Source organism: Anastrepha ludens, chromosome 2 (assembly GCF_028408465.1).
Source record: "Anastrepha ludens isolate Willacy chromosome 2, idAnaLude1.1, whole genome shotgun sequence".
NCBI lineage: Eukaryota > Metazoa > Arthropoda > Insecta > Diptera > Tephritidae > Anastrepha > Anastrepha ludens.
Genome location: NC_071498.1, coordinates 119,362,728 through 119,382,195, shown reverse-complemented (window position 1 = coordinate 119,382,195; position 19,468 = coordinate 119,362,728). Strand labels below are relative to the sequence as shown.

Genomic DNA, 19,468 nt, shown 5'->3' with positions numbered 1-19,468 from the left:
TGGAACTCATGCAACGAAGCGAATGCTAGGGGTACTTTGGTATACCTACTTTGACACTGGCCTGCTCTGTGTAGGATTCGACAAATGGCTTTGGACCAACATATGTTTCATTCTTGAGGGATATTGCTGAGAAAAGGCTCAACGGCTTGTTATGGCTCGCGAAGACGTGCATCAAGAGTTACATAAAATAATAATTCGACTCAAATTACATAGCACTGGAAACACAACGTACTCTAGAGGTCTAAGTGAGATCTTTTTACAGATCAGCCAGCACTACCTAACCTATCTTGGATGAAGCCCAATATGTGTGTCTAACAAGTTTCACTGGCATATATTAGTTTTTGGTCGGCTTAGCGTACGGCTGGGCGGACGGACAGGCATGGCTAAATCGACTTCTCTCATCATTCAGAGCATCTTATTATATTCTATATATCTATATCTATCTCAATTTCTTTATGCTGCTACATATTATTTTATGTAAACAAAATTATCATACCCTTATGCACAAGTGCGCGTGGGTATACACAATAGTAGCGCTTTTCTGATAAATCTATTCTATGTGATGATAACCTAACCAAATACAAAAGCGCTCTTTTTATTTATTGTTTAGCAGCGGCTCTCATTGTAACGCTCCACAATTTCTCAATTTTGCTATTGGTAAGCTCTCTTTCTCGAATTCGCATATCAACGCTAAGAGATACTAAAAATACAATTAAGTATAATATTATATTCATAAAGGGGCTTCCAATAGGGTCAGAACAATTTAATTTTTAAATATTACACGTAATAATTGAGTTATAAGGCTGACAATTGTTCATGTAGTGGAATTCATTGACATATTAGAGTGAAATGTCACCTTGAAAACGAGGATACACTTTAAATTGTTTGTCGATACTTTCCAGATGTCGATCACTACAGTCATCTATCGAGTATGGACGTATAATAATCGATTTATTTTTCCCCAAACTAATATTTTAACGATATTCGCTTTGTTATCTTTCGTTAACAACATTTTTAACGAGTTTGCTATTTGGTAACCCTTTTCATAACACAAATCGATAAAACAAAATCAGCTGTTAGCTGTGGTTAGCAAGTCGATTATCGCAAACTAAACGACAACAATTTTGAAAATAAGTATTAGCGGTTTTAATTAAAACGGTGAAATTACTCTATCAAAAAGTTATTAAAAAAGTGCGAATACATATGTGTTTCGAGTATTTGGCTTATGACTTATTGCGCGGATAGGCGGTAGTGAAGCCTCAGACAGTAGATCGACGTTTGCTCCGAGATGTGGACACTCCTTTCCATTTGACTGCAAGGAAGTTCCAAAAACTATTCCGGTTAACTCCAGAGTTGGATGATTACCTAACTTTGCAGCTTGACAGTCAACTGAATGTTATCGACAACCCGTAGGTGAGCTATGGGGAATATCCTTGAGGCAGACGTCCGTTAGTCATAGCATAAATTGTGTAACGGATGTAATCGACCGCTCCATGTTTTGCGGTCAAGTGAAGCAGCAAAGTGCAAAAGAAATTTTGGTTTGTGCTGCTCGGCACTATTAGGAGCTGTCACTGTCATCGTAAAGAAAATTCAAGAAGTACTAAGTAGACATTAGGTTTTGAAATATGGTAAATAATTATTTTATTGAACTTAACACTTTGCGAAACACCAGAAAGTACCGGGAATGTTTAAATAAAAAAAAAAAACAGAGTTAAATTGCAGGCAAATTTATTTTATCTCCTTCAAAATATGACCCGTCTGAAGCAACACACATGTGCCAACGTTTAACCCAGTCCTCCATGCACCCCTGGTAGGCCGACGAAGGGATGTCCTTCAACTCCTTCGTCGCAATCTCTTTGATGCAAAATCCAAGAATTGTTTGGCCACTTTTCCGCCCGTTTGCGACGTAGAGCATCTCTCAAACGCTTCAAACGAATAAATAATATTCTTTATTGACTGTCTGGCCCGATGGAAGGTACTCATGGTGCACTACGTCTTGGCAATCGAAGAAAACAGTCAAAATCACCTTCCCGGTACTTTTTGATCATAGGGTATAATTGAAAAAATACTCAAAAAAGGATTTAACAGCTTGGCTAGTTCGTTAGTTGTCGTTTTTGCGTTATACGCTCGTTTTGATATTTAATTTGACAGAGATACCACTTTCTATCAGTTTGAGTAAATAGAAAAATACAGCTGTTTAGTTCATACAGCAGAAGTTCCTGAATGGCACAATGCAAACGGCAAATATCTTAAATTAAAATAAAAATTATTGAATCGTTTAAATTTAGTGAATTGTAATACTGGTGCAGTATAAGTATGCATGTATGTGTTCAATTTAAGTATGAAATTCGATACCGTCAGCATGTTTGCATCGATCGATTCTGTGCTGTTAATTTTCCATCAGTCTTTCGTTCATGTGGGCCGTACAGTTAATAATTTCGTGTTCGGATTTGGTTTCTGTGCTCCTTCAACACTATTAAACTAATAACTGAATATAACTCCACAAAAAGCACTCAAACGACGTTAACTCGCAGGATCGAAGAGGTGACGATTCTGTCGGATCAGTTTTCGAGGCTAAGCGATTACAAAACTTCGCCTTAATCGGGGCAATCTCTTAATCATCTGTGGCAACATATTGTGGAACAACCATATATCACTAATGCCAAGTCCAACTAATTGAGACCAAAAATAGTCTTCTATCAGAAGCACCGTAAAATGAAAGTTATTTTTATCGAGAAAAAATGTGGTCTAATCCCACCTTTGGCATGGAATTCACACCATCCGTTCACTTTTAACGAAAGAAAAGGAGTTTCTTGAAGTTTTATCGGGCCAAAAATGAGCTTCGTCGCTGAAAATAATTTTCTCGATGAAATTTTCTCGTTAATGTGTTGCAAAGCCTAATCAGAGCCTCAAATGATAAAGAGGCCCCACTTTTTGAGCTGATTTTATATTTTAAGGGGCGCGCCCTTTTTTTAGTGACACATATGCATACTAAAAGGTGTGGCGAATTTGAAATAAAAAAATATTAAATTACGAGAACAATTTTTTTATTGGCCTTCCCAATAGTCACGTTCAAACTCTAAAACACGATTCCAATGTTTCTAAGTCGAGCCATTCAGCAGATCATTTCTCTTGAGGTGAGACTTAATATTAGGAAATAAGAAAAAGTCACAGAGGTCCCTGTCGAAACTAAAGAATGGGGGCAGCACCATTGTAATATTTTCTTCTCCAATAACTCTTGCACAGTGAATGAGCAATTAGTCTGTGCGTTTCAGCTGTTTTCGGCGAGTTTGTGCTGCACACGGAATACATGAGCGCAGTCGCTCCAGGACGTCAATATAGAACTGTCTAGGTGAATGGAAAAGACGAGCAATATTGCCTTTAGCCCGCCGTAGTCGAATGGCTTGGTGTGTGTCTACCATTTGGAAGTGCACAGCTTTAAATCTTCATGCATGAAACACAAAATGATAGAAAAAGTTGTTTCTAATAGCGGCCGCCTTTCGGCATAACAGAGTGTATTTCTGCCATGAAAAAACTGCTCCCAAAAATCATCTGCCGTTCGGAGTCGGCTTAAAATTGTTGGTCCCTCCCTCATTTGTGAAACAACACCAAGGCGCCAAGTATTATAACACGTAGGCTGAAAAGTCTCGGATCTAACCCATCGATGGCGCTAGTTTTATTGCATTCACCTCTTTCTTATTTAGAACTAACCTTAAAAGCTGGTCCAATATCAACTCTTTTGATTTGTTCGTTAGTTATTGTGGTAAGAGTGAAGCTCTTTTTGTTATTTTCGAAACAGTGAATCAAAAATAATTTAGTGTTTTAATTTTACACTGCTTCTTGATGGGGAAAAATACCGTTCAAACGAAACAATGACTTCAACAGTGTTATGGGGGCTCCGCTCCATCAGAAACAACAATAAAACGATGGTTTGCTGACATCAAAAGTGGTCGTAGAGACACCGATGATCCACAAACTGGTTTTGAATAATCGAAAAGTGAAGTTGTGTGAGTTAGGTGACATCGTAAAGATGTCAAAAGAATGTGTTGGCTTTATATTACGAGAGCATTTGACTATGAGAAAGTTCTGTTCACAGTGGGTGCCGCCTTTGCTCACTGTTGACCAAAAACAAGAACGTCAAACGTGAATCAAAATAATGGCAAAATTACATGAATTGAACTTCGAATTGCTCCCACATCCACTGTATTCGCGAGAATTGCCTCCCAGCGATTACTAAAAAATGCTCGCCGGTAAAAAATTTCGCTCGAATGAAGAGGTTATCCTTGAAACTGAGGTCTATTTTGACGCAAAAGATAAATCGTTCTGCAAAAGTGGTATTAAAATGTTAGAGCGGCGCAGGAATTATTGCATTGTTCTTAATGGAAATTACAAATTACAATTTTGAACAAAACAACGTGCTTTCTTAGTTAGGCCCGAAACTTTTCAGCCCATGTGTTACATTGCCTTCAGTCGCGACTTGGATATTCTCGCTTTGTTTGGCCACCTTTTGTTTACAAGTCTCGGCGTTATACTCAAATAACCAAGTCTCATCTTCAGTTACTACCAGGTTCATATTAATATCTCGAAACGTTGTTCAAGCGCATAGCGATTTGTTTTTGTGCTATGTAAATTCGATGTTAACTTTTTGTTCCTTTTTGGAGTGGCAAATAGGTGTTGGGTGTTGAAATTATATGTGATTTAAAAAGAAGCCAGCTTATGGCACTCCCTTTAGCTTGTTGGCCAAAGAGCACAAAGAGCGCCAAACGACGCGTGCTCTTGACGAAAGAAATGTAATTCTCCCAATTTTTATCGGCCTTGCCTGCCTCAAAACATTGGGCTTACTTAGGGAATAACCTCAGTTGACGGCGTTTATTCGAAAAATGCAGTTGTGTTGTTAGTACGCCGGTAGTACGTTTTGTGTGTTGCTGCTGCTTATTAATATTAATACATACATATTAATGTTTTTTTTTCTGATACGCATATGTTGCTACGAGTGTTGTGTTATGTGCTCGTATTGTGCGCTCTTTGCCCACCCGTCCGTGCGCCACACTACTGCCCAACAAATTGGACCTGAACTTGCAGATCGTAGTCGGTGCGCTTATCTTGTGCATAGATTTGTGTGTTGGTAGTCGTATCATTGTAAGTGAAGTGGCTTTCGCGACGTAACGTACATACGATGTGCAGCTTTGATTTACCCCATCCCAGCGGCAGCACGAGTCGTGCGTTTGCTTATGCTTTCGGCTGGCTGTCAGTCCAGTTCAGTTCAGTGACAGTTGCCTGTTATGTATGTAGTTTGAGTGGTCACTAATTTTCCGGTGCATTTTTAGTTTGCTGTTGAATTCTTTTTTTTTCAAATATATACATATCTATTGCAATTTAAAAAAGTGACAATAATTAATTTATAACAAGAGAATATTTATTTGTGCTGTCATATTGGTTGACGAAGTGAACTTGACGTCGTCGCTTCACACTGGCAGCGCACTTAGCTTTGCTCCCCACTTAAGTGAACGGGCTAATAATTGTGACTACCTCAGTGCTCGTGTGCTCGCTCGTGTGAGTCGTGTGATCTTCCAAAAATAACAATAAATAAATAATAATAAAGAACTTTTGCTTGGCTGGCTGGCTGGTTGACTGGCCGACTAGCTGTGCGCGTTGCGTCTAAAGGTGCTGGCTCAACGTACGCTTGCTTTGCTTCCACAATTCTAAAAAAAATTATAAAAATGTACTGTAACGCCCCGTGAAGCACTTAAAAGTTTCGAATAGCGCAATGTTCTATTCAACAGCACTGTGTCAGCCTTTAACATTTCAATTTCCCTGGTCGCTTCGTTTGATGTCGATTATTATGTTATTCTGACAGCATTCAAAGCTACCATTTGGCCATAGAAGCTTTCATAGTAGGGTAAAGCGAGTAAAGCCAGTAAAGCAAACCGGCATTGGGCTATCACCTTTAGGTAGTGGAGCGGCATTGCTGTCGATCGTGTACGGACATGGTGAATTTGGCCCATACACGTCGTACTCACCGTGTTTTTTTTGTTGATTTTATTAATTTTTTCGGCATATTGTTATTACCGTTCGCGTACTTTATATGCGATGCGCGAAGTCAGCAGCAGTAGCAGTGGCAGCAACATGTGATTGTGTAGTGAACAGAATAACAAAAACAAAAAAGGCATATCTTTTTCCCTAAACCACCGCTTTTATTAACATTCGTGCGCATATATTTATTTGAATAATATGTGTGTGTATGTATGTTTGTATTTGCATGTTTGCGTATAAAACTTACACCGCCTTTCATACTTCGCAAATGCAGATGCACCTACACTTACATAAATACATATATATGCATGTAAAATGCACACACATATGCACATAAAAATTTGTTTCGTTGCGGCATTCAGTTTGCAGTTTCCATTCCAGATGTTGCTGTCTTTTTGTCTTATCCGTATGTAGTGAAAGAATAAATAGGTGATTTCGATTCAAATCAAAAAGAAAAATTGCGAAATTGAATTACAACAGCATTTTGAGTTGCATTGAGTGTTGCGGGGCTGATAATTTTCATTCGATTTATAAAAGAAAAACAAAAACTTTATGCGATAAAGTGACTACAAAATGAGGCGCAAAAAGTAAGTACTATACGCATGCATATTTACCTATAAAAGTGGGGCAAAGGTTCGATACATACATACAAACATTCTTAGGCATAATGTGACTACTTGTATCCGGAGTGTATCATTTTTATGGAGCACAAGCGTGAACGTTTCGACGAAATGATTTTACTCCTACGTGATATATGTACATATGTATGTATTATGTACTCAAATCCGAGTACTTGCGAAAATATGCTTGTGTGTGCGTGTGTGTTTTATATCGCAAAGCCATGTCAATCAAAGCAACTTAATTAAAAAGTGGGGTTTACTCGCACTTTTTTGAATGGAAGTAACAACTAGATAAAATTAATTTTATACTCAAACCAAATTTTATACTTTCCATTCGTTCTTATAAGTAGATATGTATGTATGCGTCTACCTGGATTATGTCAATGCGAAAACGTACTTTAAATTGTTATCAAATACGCTACATCAAACAACCAACATACATATGTTTGTACATACATACATAGACAGTTGAAACATAAAAATCGTCGATAACAACAAATTGAAGTTTTACTGTATGTATGTTCGTATGTGCAATATGTGGCTCATTAACCTCTTCAGATCCAAGCAATAAGCAGATTGTAAACGAATAGCTGCACGGCATTCCAGAAAGCGCAATGCCTGCATAACTTATGCCCAACCGAAGTACTTCTAGTTAAACTCTTAATCCTTTACTATTAAACTTTTATTCTACCCATACTTCTTCTTCTTCTATACACATTCTGTTTATATAAGACGTTTAGAGAAAAAAGAAAAATGCGCTCATATACGTACTGAGGGTCTGAAGAACTAGAAAGGCTGTTTTCAAATGAACACCACACGAAAAAATTATAAGATCAACTAAATTTCTTATATTTTTATTATCAGTTTAGGGCTAACGATTTATGTTTTTAATATTTTAACTTTTAAGATAAATGTTTTAAAAATATTTAGAAATAAGTTCACATTTCACGAAACTTAAATAAATTATTAAGAAAAGTAAAATCAACAAAACGAAAAAACTATAATACCAATGTTATTCTAGTTAAAATTAACAAATATTGGATTGAAGAATAAGTTCAAAGCGTTTTTGTATTTTCTTTATTTTACAATGATTTATTTCCTGTTTGGCAAAGGGTAATTGTATTTTTGAGTTATTTAATTTTTTATTATATTAGTTTTGAGGCTTAGAAATGGAATACCCAGGAAGGAGAAAACCACATTTTTGACACCTGCTCTTCTTTGCTTTTCAGCAAGGTCAAAAAGTTGCCGAAGCAGCCCGAGACATTTGCGACGTGTATAGAGTAGATGTCATAGACGAGTCTACAGCACCGAAAGGATTTGCAAAGTTCAAAAACGGCTACTTTGACGTCGATGACACGCCCCGCAGCGGAAGGTCTTCTAAATTCGATGAAAATCTCAAATTATGTTTGAAGGACAACGGTCGCCAAACCAGTCGTGAGCTGGCGGAAAAGAGTAACTCCGATCATAAAATGATTCTCAATCATCTTCATTCAATGGGATTCACCGAAAAATTGGGAGCCTGGGTGCTTCACGAGCTCAACGAAAAAACAAACAAAATCGCCTTCAAATTGCTTCTGAGCATCTCGCCCGCCATCGAGCAACACGCGGTCATAAACAGCGCTTTTTGTACCGAATCGTCACGGGAGATGAGAAGTGGTGCCTATACATCAATATGAAGCAAAGAAAGAAGTGGGTGGCTCCAGCAGATACACCAAAACCGACAGTCAAGCCGAATTTTCATCCAAAGAAGATCATCATAGGTATGTGTTTGGTGGGACTAGGAGCGCATGGTGCATTGGGAAATGCTCGAAAAGAATACCACGGTGAACAAGGAGCTCTACATTGCCCAGTTACACCGCGTGAATTAGGCTATTCGACTAAAAAGACCTGATCGACATAGTTAAACCGTACTTTTTCACGACACTGCCAGGCCCCATGTTACACAAGTCGTCAAAGCCGCACTCCAATCGCTCGAATGGGAGGTCCTTCAACATCCCCCGTTATCTCCGGATCTTGCACCGACCGATTACCACATTTCCGCTGCCTTTCAAATCATATAAAGGGCGTTATCTTCGATAACAAAGAGGCCCTTAATAACTTCTTTGACACCAGACCAGGCGATTTTTGGCGGAACGGCATCAACAAATTGGTCGAAAGGTGGGAAGAGGTTGTAAACAGCAACGGCGAATATATAATTCATTAACTTATTGATGTAGTTATTGTTTTTTGTTTAAATAAAAGTCTTCGATGAAAACGCTACGAACTTATTCCCCAACCCTATAGAATTCTTGGTGTTTGTTCATAATTTGGAGCTTAGTTATTTGTGTTGGCTCCTTTTTTGATTAAAATTTGTTGAAGTCGTCGAGGCATAGATTTGATTAAGTTTTTTATTTAATATTTTGATAAATGTTTTTTCGGAATTCGACATTAATTGCACTGCTAAGGCTTTTAGCGCTACCAACTTCCATTTTCTTCCATTTTTGAAAACCGATTAAGAAAGTATTACCCATACATTTTCGATTGGGTTAACGTCAGGGCTGGAGGCAGGTGATTCTAAAATCATTATTTTTTTTCGCTGCCAAAAATTCTTTTGTTGCTTTGGAAGCATGAACGGCTGCGTTGCCATGCTGGAAAATCTACTTTTCATCGAAATTGTCATCAAAAAACGTAAAAAGACTTCGTCTAGAAGTTCTATGTACCTACTTGACACTATTCACTTTTGTAAATATGAACCATATAGGTGTTTTACCTTTTACACTAATGGCTGTCCAAACCATGACAGAACCCTTTCCGAAATTACGAGCCATTCTTTACTTGTTTTTCTTTCGTTTGGCATGTTTGGGAACCATCTGATCCGTCTAGATTGATTTTTTTTTACATCGCAACAAATTACACTTTCCCATGCATCGTCCCAAATTTGGTACTTTTCTGCAAATGTCAATCTGGTCTGTTTGTTTCGTGTGGTTAAATTGGGGGTAGGTACTCGTTTTGCATATTTTAGACTAGAATACGCTTGCAAAATTTGTATCACACGTCGGGTATTAACTTCCAAATCAAGAGAGTGTGCAATTTCAGCAGAGCTATTTGATTTATTTATAGCTAAATGTTTGATTTCCCGGACATCTCTAGCGTTAAGCCTTGGTATTCTACCACTTCTCTTGGTATATCTTTTTCAAATGGAATTAAAATTTTGAAGCAACCATCCCAAATTCAGGCAAAGCTTTTCCACGCGGCATATTTTTTGTTTCTAAACCAAAACAGTCACATAAATATGAGAACGAATAAGCGATTAAAAACCCTTATAACATAATGATTTTAACGTAATAATTGTACACTTTTGAATTAAAAGCAAACGCTTTTGGTCTTAAAATGATTTGATTTTGCACAGAACAAGAATTTGTACGTTACTAAAATACCAGCAATAAATGCGAAATAATGTCCGTTATGAGATACCGTTTAAAACATACAATCAACAAAACGATATTGGGACATTTTCCTATTATTGCTTTAGGAGGTATCATCATAACCATCTTGGACTTATAATTTTTTCGTGCGGTGTATTCTTCATCACCTAAATGAGTGTAAAATATAATTTGTTAATTTCGTATGATAAGTCTGCCTATTAAATAATGCTAACGCTGTGAAAATTCTAATTCGATTTCACACTTATTTACTTACTTTTATTATCACCTCCAGTATATACTTAAACCCGGTTATTTTAAAAGCTCTTAAACCAAAAACCAAAAACAAATACGCGCGGTAAATATCCATTGCCATACACTCATTTCAATAAATTTTAATCTTTTGAGATTTAAGAACAATTTGTGCCGGTAAAGCGAATAAACCGCCCCAATGCAAAAAAAGGCAAGGGCTATACTAATTTTTTTACAAAACTGAGTAGTAATGAAAAATAACATCAAAAGAACATTTTTGGTATTTCTAATACTCGGTTGTTCAATAAGTTTTGCGGTTCGATAAGAGAGGGAGTTGCTACTAGCCTAAATTATTCTTTGTTAAGCTGGTACACTCTTCATTTGAAGTGAAGAAGCTTCATTTCAATTGAATTTAATTTTTGGAAGGTTTAAAAGCAAAGGAAATTTATGAACGAATGTTGAAAGTCTATAAGGACTTTTCGCCATCAGTTAGTATAGTAAAAAGATGGTAAAGACGTCCAAACGCATCAACAACACCAGAAATCTTAGAAAAAATACAGGATGTCAAATTAGCAAATCGTCAAGTGACTAAGAGATTTAGTGAAAGCACTAGACATCTCATTGGACAGTGTAAGCAATAATTTGACTGAAGTATTGAGTTTCAGGGAGTTGTGTGCACAATGTTTGCGACTTTCTCAGCAACATTTAGAGCGTTTCCGAAATGATAAAGTGGATTTTATGCGTCGATTCATCACTATAGATGAGACTCGGGTCTATCACCTCGATCATAAATCAAAATAAGAAGCAACAGAGTGTTGTGAACCTGTTTCTTCGGCTCCGCAATGAATTCGTGTGCAGACATCCGCCAAGGAGGTGTTAGCATCAGAGTTTTGGGATGCGAAAGGAATTTTGTTTCTGGATTACTTGAAAACTGGTAGAAGAATAGATTCTGAATATTATTGCAACAACAACAAAAATCTTTTAGACCAGTTGAAGAAAAAATTTGTGAAAAAGACCCAGTTTAGCAAAAGGGAAAAATTTTTGCATCAGAACAATCCACCGTGTCACAAGAGTATTTGGCGATAGCTAAAATCCATGAATTAAAGTTCGAATTGTTGGAGCATCTACTGTATTCACCAGATTTGGTCCCCAGCGACTTCCATCTGTTTCCAGATGATAACAGCTGTGGAAGTGTATTTCAAACCATAAAACTGTGTTTTTGTTATCGAACCACTAAACTTATGACCAATCTTGTATTTGTCCTTTCGCGGTTACCATATGCGAGCAAGTTTGTGCGTGACTACCATTCGCAGAGAGTTGGTTTCATATTCCACTGGACTGGGGATATGATCCATCACATTGTGGAAATGTGTTTTTCTAATAGTGATTGGTACGTGAAAAGGTTTTTATGAAATCCTACTCATACTCCGGAGAAGCCGACGTGACTCCCATTCCTTTCGAAACCCATTATTGTCATGAAGTATCATATTATAGAATATGTTTTATTTTTTTTAAATGCCTCTGCAGGGTATGGCAAATCTCAAGTGCATTTCTGTCACGAAAATGCTCCTCACAAAACCATATGCTCTTCCTGATCGGCATAATACTGGCTCCATTTGTAGCACAACATCAAGGCACACATTGCCAATTTCACTACAAAAATGTATGAAATTAGTGGTTTTATTAGATAGTAGTACGATTCCCATTGCAATGAGTTGTTTTTATTGAAGTCTCTAGTCTTTATTTCGTCTCGTTATATATATCGCTATCTTTATCTTTATCTTCATCTTTATCTTCATCTTTATCTTCATCTTCATCTTCATCTTCATCTTCATCTTCATCTTCATCTTCATCTTCATCTTCATCTTCATCTTTATCTTCATCTTCATCTTCCCCTTCATCTTCATATTTATCTTTATCTTTATTCATTATTCTTTTCGTTCGTTACATATTCACCTTCATTTTGGAGGAAGTACTGGCAATTGGGGAAGCTTGTAGGCTACTAATCGCAGATCCCTCTTTTAAGGGCAATATCGCTATTCGTTCGGATAGCCAAGCTACAATCCAGGCACAGGCAGGACTAGCCTTACCACCTTGAGCAAAAACCATAAAGTTACCTTAATCTGGGTCCCGGGACATCGGATCACCGAAGGTAATGCAAAAGCGGATGAACTGGCAAGAAGGGGATCTGCCATGAATAACGCTCTTGCAGAATCGGTATTCACACCACTAGGTGCAGTCAAGAGTGCAATTTCCCTAAAATACCTCCGAATCGCAGATTGTAGATGGAGAAACCAGACGAAATGCAAAATTAGCAGAACGTTATGGCCCACCTACAAGCTTAAGCAATCGCTTTTGGTCTGTGGGAGAACAAGCAGCCAAAATGGGCATCCCTCACAACACGTACTTCCACAGTTGTAAAAAACCGGAGAAAAAGGAAACAATCTTCTTCTTCCTCTGCGAATGCCCTGCCCTATGGAAGGACAGAATGTTAACCCTGGGTAAACCGCTGTTCGAGAGTCTGGATTCTGGAAGAATCACCACTTAAACCAACCAACCACCTTCATTTTTATCCTCATCTTTTCGAATCTTCATTTTTATTTTTACCTTTGATTTCATGCCGCTATTGTTCCATCTACCAGTATGAGAAAATCACTTATATCTTATCTAATCTGATAAGTCTAGTGAGTGTGAGGCACCCGAGGATGGCGTGAGTGTTACCCAAGCTTCTGTTGAGCTCGCTCACGTGTTTATTCCTTTGAGATTGATTTCTCATAAGATTTGCTAGAGCAGACTACTGAGGTGCATAGAGCGTGTTGCCATGCGATAGTGCAGTTGTCATACCTGTAGTACTCGTACGTACGCAGCGTACGCGCTAAGTTCACCATTTCATGAGCCCTTTGAGAGATATCGTGATCTGATCGGCAAATGTTATGTTAAGTCGTTTAAACTCAATAAACTGTATTCCAATTGTGGTATTTTTGGGTCCTACGTAGCCACTTTTCTGCCATCTTGGCCAGCACTTGGCCAGCTAAATCAGCATCGGGTATTATTCTAGAACTTTTCTCGTACAAATTTTCATATCCTGGTGGGGACCAAATTTTGAATGTACTGCCGGTTTGTCATACATGATTATAATCAAATACAGCAAGTATTAAATGAATAATCGAATTAGGCCAATTCAATTAATCAGCTGCACCAAGGATGGATCATAGGATTTTTTTGCTTCGACGTTAATTACCCCAATTAACTTTATTAATAAATTCTAGCTTGTTTGCTTCTTCCTTGATAGAGTAATTAGAAAGCAAATGATAATATCCCTAATTGACGAGCTAATTCAACTAATTACTCACTTCGCAATGATTTAGTTCATCTTACTGTTGTTGTAATATTATATGTAAATGTTTAAACGTATTAATTGTTTTTTAAGTGAGCGGCATTCCTACTGTGCTTAAAGATAAGCTTTCGCAGACAATGTTTGAGCAGTCTTTTTTGGGCTGGCACTTGGGCTCGTAGGATTGGACGGTACCTGTTTTACATAGAAGAGACGACTTCAACTGAGGCAGTGCTGTTGGTACACAGACATCCGGTGTAATGCTTCGAAAACAGTGGCATGTTGACGAATGGGTTTTTGGGTGGATTTCTGTTTGAAAATGGCTAACGCACGCACTTTAGCCGATTCTATGGTGAAAGTAAATTGGTGGTATTGGAACAGCTCTGCATAGGACTGTTACTTGCGGCAGCATTTTACATGAGGCGCTTTCGAATTGCCAAGATTTATGAAGTGGCGCATAGATGAAGCAGCTGGCATATGTTGGAGCACTGGAAAGGAGATGCGAAAAATTATATTTATTTGGAAGCACTTAATGAGTATTAGTAGACTGCATTTATTGCTTCAACTCGTTAAGCTGCAATTAGTGGCGCCGTAGCCATAACACCATAGTCGTAACCCGAACCATAGCCACAACATTACATCATTTGTCGATTAGTGACGCCGTAACCATAAACAGCTGATTTTTGAAGTAGAATTAATGACAACATTTGCATTTTGTCATAAAAAACGGATAACTTTCCAGTAAGTCAATTAATTTTACGTCGTTAATTAATTTTAAAATTTTTATCGCAAATATCAAAACAAATGTAAAGTAATTCACAGTTGCTTATAGTTATGGGGGAAAACCAAAATTCAATAGATATATACGGCTACGGCGCTGTGGTGCGGGACCTATAATCGCTCCTAGTGAATCCCTTATGTTTGATCAGAACAGCTGATTACTATGGCTACGGTTAGGGCTATGGTACGGCACCACTAATTGAAGCTTTACTTGTAATGCTCGTGATGTCTTGACGCCCTTTATGTTCTCGTTCCTCTCAATTGCCTTGCAAATTTTTTGTCAAGCGAGCAGAGCCCAAACGCAGCAAGCAGAGAAGTGGTGAATCGAAGAGGTCTATACTCAGGCTTTGACATAGCCATATACATGAATGGGTTCACCATTCACACAGCTCAGTATGAACTCTTAATAGTTTCAAAATCATAGTGGAATGTCGCAGGGAGCCAAATATAGTGAATACGGTGGCTGAGGCATAATAACGGTGTGGTTTTTGGCCAAATAATATCTCACAAGCAAAGATGAGGGAACAGGTGCATTAACTTGTAAGACCCTGTGGGAGAATATTTTTTTATTTTTTATTTAAGAGGCATGTTAAGGAAATTAGGAACATTTCTTTGAAATATCATATGAAACATTGAAACTGAACCAGACATTACGACTCAGAAGGTCTTTTAAATGCGCTATCGAATTGTGACAGCAGTCAAAACCAAACACCACTAGAAATGAAGCTCTAATTTCAAAGACCCTGTAGAAGAATGAAATTAAGAAGAAAAATAAAAAATTAAAAAATATGAACTGAACTAAATGACATTGCGATTAAAAATATCCTACAAATTCGCCAAGAGGTTTACGTCTTGATTGGCCTTTAGACTTGGTGATAAACATTAAAATGTGATAAACAAATTTTTAAAAGTTGTCTTGGTCGTCTCAGCGTCTATTGATTGGAGCGATATTCTGTTCCTATAGATAGAGCTTGTCAAGGGGGAAGAGATGAAGTTGAATGCCTTTTGGCAATCAGTGCGCAAGTTTATGTGGGCTATTTGGCGGTGTTTTATTTTGGATAGTTTTGCCTGCCTGTTGCGCAACAAAGGCAAGACCGAGATTCCATATTTAATCGAAAAAAAATTGTATGACCCAACTCGACTGCGTTTTTATATCACCTTTCTGATGAAACTCTTCGCAATCTGATGTAATGTAATATTAAATATTGACAGTTAGGCACCTACAAAAGCATAGATATCCGTATATACATACACAAGTACATAATATGTAGATGCGTGAATAGATGTGTGTGTACTTAACTCGGACAAATAATATACCGGACATGAAAAATCTTAACTTTCTTAGTGCATTAAGTGTTCTATTCAGAACTAGTAGGCAACTAGTGGCGAGTAGCGTCAACTGTGCAATTATCACCTATCACGGATTTGTATCGGGTCGTGAGTATTGTATCGCAGTATTCTCTCTCAAGTTGGTTGCATTTACATTGACTTTTCTAAAGCCTTCGACAAAGTTTCGCAGATGGTGTTGGTCGACGAACTCGCTTCCCTGGGTTTTCATCCCACTTTTCTGCATTGGCTTAAATCCTATTCGAATCGAAGGCGGTGCATTGTCACACTCGAATCTTTTTTCGCCACCTTTGGTGTACCACAAGGTAGTATTGTGGGTCCATTGTTTAGTGACCCAAAAATTAGTGAAATACCTGGGTATTTAACTTGACTGCAGGCTTACTTTCTGGGCCCAGTTACTGCATGCGGCTACCACAGAAGCAAAGGTCACGTAGACTAGTCAAGTAGAGGTCAAGTAGACTAATGCCAAACATTGGTGGGCCAACACAGAGCAAAAGAAGTCTAATCATGGCGGCCGCAAACTCGATTCTCCAGTGCGGCAACGGAGTATGGGGAATTGTGCTAAACTGCAAAGCCAAGCGCAATGCACTGGAGGCTGTGCAACGAACAGCAGCACTCAGAGTCCCTTCAGCCTACCGCACTGTCTCTGGCGCTGCAGTCTTCGTTATCAGCGGGGAGATACCCGTCGACCTCATAGATTGGGAACGAATATATGCGTGGGATGGCGCACGTGTTTCTTTGTCATCACTGGCGTCGCGGAACGGAGATGCCAAACCATGGCGCGATGGCAAAGCCGATGGGAGAGAGAACCGAGTGGCAGATGGACGACGAAACTTATGCCATTAATAGGCAAATAGGTCAAAAGTAACTTCGGGGAAGTTAGTTACTTCTTAACTCAATTTCTCTCGGGTCAAGGATACTTACCTAAAGTAAGCGATCCCAGGTGCATATACTGCAAAGCGCCGAGCCTTAGCGCTGAACACACGTATTTGAGTTGTAACAGATGGCTCGCGGAAATAGATGCTCTGAGGAAGTAAATTGGCGACATCGCGCTGAGCAACATAATCAGTAAAATGCTCAAACGCGAGTACAGCTGGAACGCGGTAAAGAGATTCATCGTGGACGTACTATGGAAAAAAAGATATACCTCGACAAAGTGCAACAAAGCGAAGCCGCACAGATAGAGACACAAGAAGACGAGCCTATAGCATGAGAGCTGGCTACAAATACGGTGGATCCAGACGTGGGTGAATAAAATTGGTCCTGTATGGATGCCGTTCTGGGCTCTTCCGAAGTAATGCAGAAAGTAGTCCCGGGAAGGGTATCTCCCCAGAAGGAGAGGAGGGATCGTTTTAGTGGTCACACCGCACGACGCAGTAGACAACGGTCGCTGTAAGTGCGAACGCATTTTGAACCCTACCTCACCCACCAAAAAAACAAAAAAAGTTAAAAAGTTCTCCCGAGAAGGAGAGAAGGAATTGTGCCTGTAATGCACCTATTGGAAGGGCTATTTACGAATTTAACCAAATCTCAACATCTATCGGTCTTGGTTTTTCTTTGCCTAAAGCAATTTTTACTGATATTCTGAATACGATGCCCTATTTTAAGTTACTTGTTAATTAGTCTGTTAGAAATTATTGTTTCATCGACTAAATATGTAAATAATTTAACGCCATTAATTTTTTGAATATAATATCCGGAATATGCCCGACACGGTTACGAGTTATATGGTCCATTCGATCAGTCCAATGAGTCGAGTGTTATGCGTGCTGTATGTAAAGCTGCGCCATCTTGTTGGAACCAAATGTGGTCGATGTTTAGCTGATTAAGTTTTGGAAACAAAAGTTCACTCGCTATTCACCCTAATGGCAGGTCCTTCTTCATTTCGATAGAAATAAATAGCGAAGATGCCGTCAGTGCTCTGTGAACTTCGCGAACAGATTTTTTTTCAAAGTAAATTTCCACAATTCGAAAGCGTTGTTCGGCTCCAAACTATTCATGGTGAGTTGCCAAACCTTACCGAATGGAAATATCAACACAGTTTGCCATTTTCAGCTGTCGAGCCATAGTTATCGATATCGGTAGTTCTCATGCAGCTAACAAAGCACTAAACATAAATTAGATTTGTCTGAAGGGTATATCCAATTTATGTACATTTGTCTGTATGCACACACATACTTATGCATACATGCATGAGTGAAAGATAGAGATTTATCGAAAACCATAAAAACGTGATATAATTATTTTATGTCAATCAAAATTGTGCTTAATTCATTTAAAAGCAATATTGAGGTATAATTATAGGCGTGACGACCGGAGAGATGTAAGTATTTGTAAATATAAAGCACAGCCACACTGCGATACGCCCTGATTATATAGGATATGTACCCAAATACGCTTATCAGCAATAATTTGCGACAGGAACACCGGTACGCGATAAGATAAAAGCTGAAGGGCCGATCCACAATGTGGCTTGCGCCATGCCATATGCAAATTAGAAGTGATTTATATCGACACGCATAAAATGAAACCATCATGCTTTGGGAAATTTGCAGTTGCATATACACACACGCACACACAGGCATATTCAAAATCACACAATTAACGCCTGTTAAATTATAGATATAATTTTTTATGGAGAAAGGCTTTGAATTTGGACTTAGGTATACTCGTATGTATGGATGTTGGTACATTCTATTCATGTATATATATTAAATGAAATATGTATCCAGTTCAGGAGGTACCTGACAGTTGGGAGGGAGAGCAGTACCTAGCGTTTAAAGTCAAATTTATATTCTATTTAATTTTTGTTAGTAATTTTTCAACTAATAATTGAATTATACATTTCTCACTTTCAGAGTTGAATTCCGTATAAAGCCCTCGCCGAATAGAGGTGTGAATAGCTATCGTCCTGCTGAATTGGACGAAGAACTTCTTTCGCCACATCCCGATGATTTGGCGGCGCGTTTCGAAGAATACGGCACTACACCACCGCGTACAAGGATGAAGATCAAAAGTCGTGATTGGGAGCGCAAAAAAGCACACGCTGTCGCCTCCGTTGGATCGTAAGTAAACATGCCAGTGATTTTCAATATAAACTAAAAACATGTTAATATACAGTGGCGTGCAAAACAAAAGCAACAAATTTAGTTCAATCCAAATTTGTGTTATGCTTTCTTCGAGACACAGTTTTACAAAAATATGAAGAGTTGATATCAAGTGAATACATCTGTGTTCATTATAATAGGAGCGCAAGGAATTATTAAGTTTTAATATTTTTTTTTATATAATTTGTTTTAATACAATTTTTTTTAAATAATATTTTTGTAAAATTATAATGCATTCTACAACAACAATCATTTAATTCCAAGCTTGAAAATTTGTACGAAGTTCACAAAAATTTAATAAATTTACAAAAATTAACATAAAAATGTTCTAATTTTTAATCTGAATATTTAGACAGTTTCAAAATGTGCCGTTTTAAAGTCGAGTTAAAGTACGAAGTTCACAAATTTAATACATTTACTAAATTTCCTAATTTTATTTTTAATCTTAATATTTATAAAACTTCAAAATGTGTCCACTCAATTTTAGTATAAAAAGTATAAATTTGAAGTCCCTCAAAAATGGCCGAGTTAAAAATTTTCTTACATATAAAACACATGTTCGGGAGCCTCCCATATCGAAGAAAACACTCAACA

At 37.9% G+C, this 19,468-nt stretch overlaps 1 protein-coding gene across 2 annotated transcripts in view; it reads left to right on the top strand.

Annotated features, from left to right (window-relative positions):
- The window catches only part of LOC128855217 (mitogen-activated protein kinase kinase kinase 4), a 46,892-nt gene that overhangs the window by 16,022 nt on the left and 11,402 nt on the right, over positions 1 to 19,468 (top strand). Inside the window, exons 1-2 of one of the 2 annotated variants that reach the window (XM_054089936.1) lie at positions 6,378 to 6,620; positions 18,626 to 18,832. In XM_054089936.1, the coding sequence (XP_053945911.1) occupies positions 6,607 to 6,620; positions 18,626 to 18,832 (221 nt within the window). In that variant the 5' untranslated portion in view covers positions 6,378 to 6,606. Of the gene's footprint in view, positions 1 to 6,377; positions 6,621 to 18,625; positions 18,833 to 19,468 lie in introns of those variants that run through there. The other variant, XM_054089935.1, reaches the window with a different exon arrangement.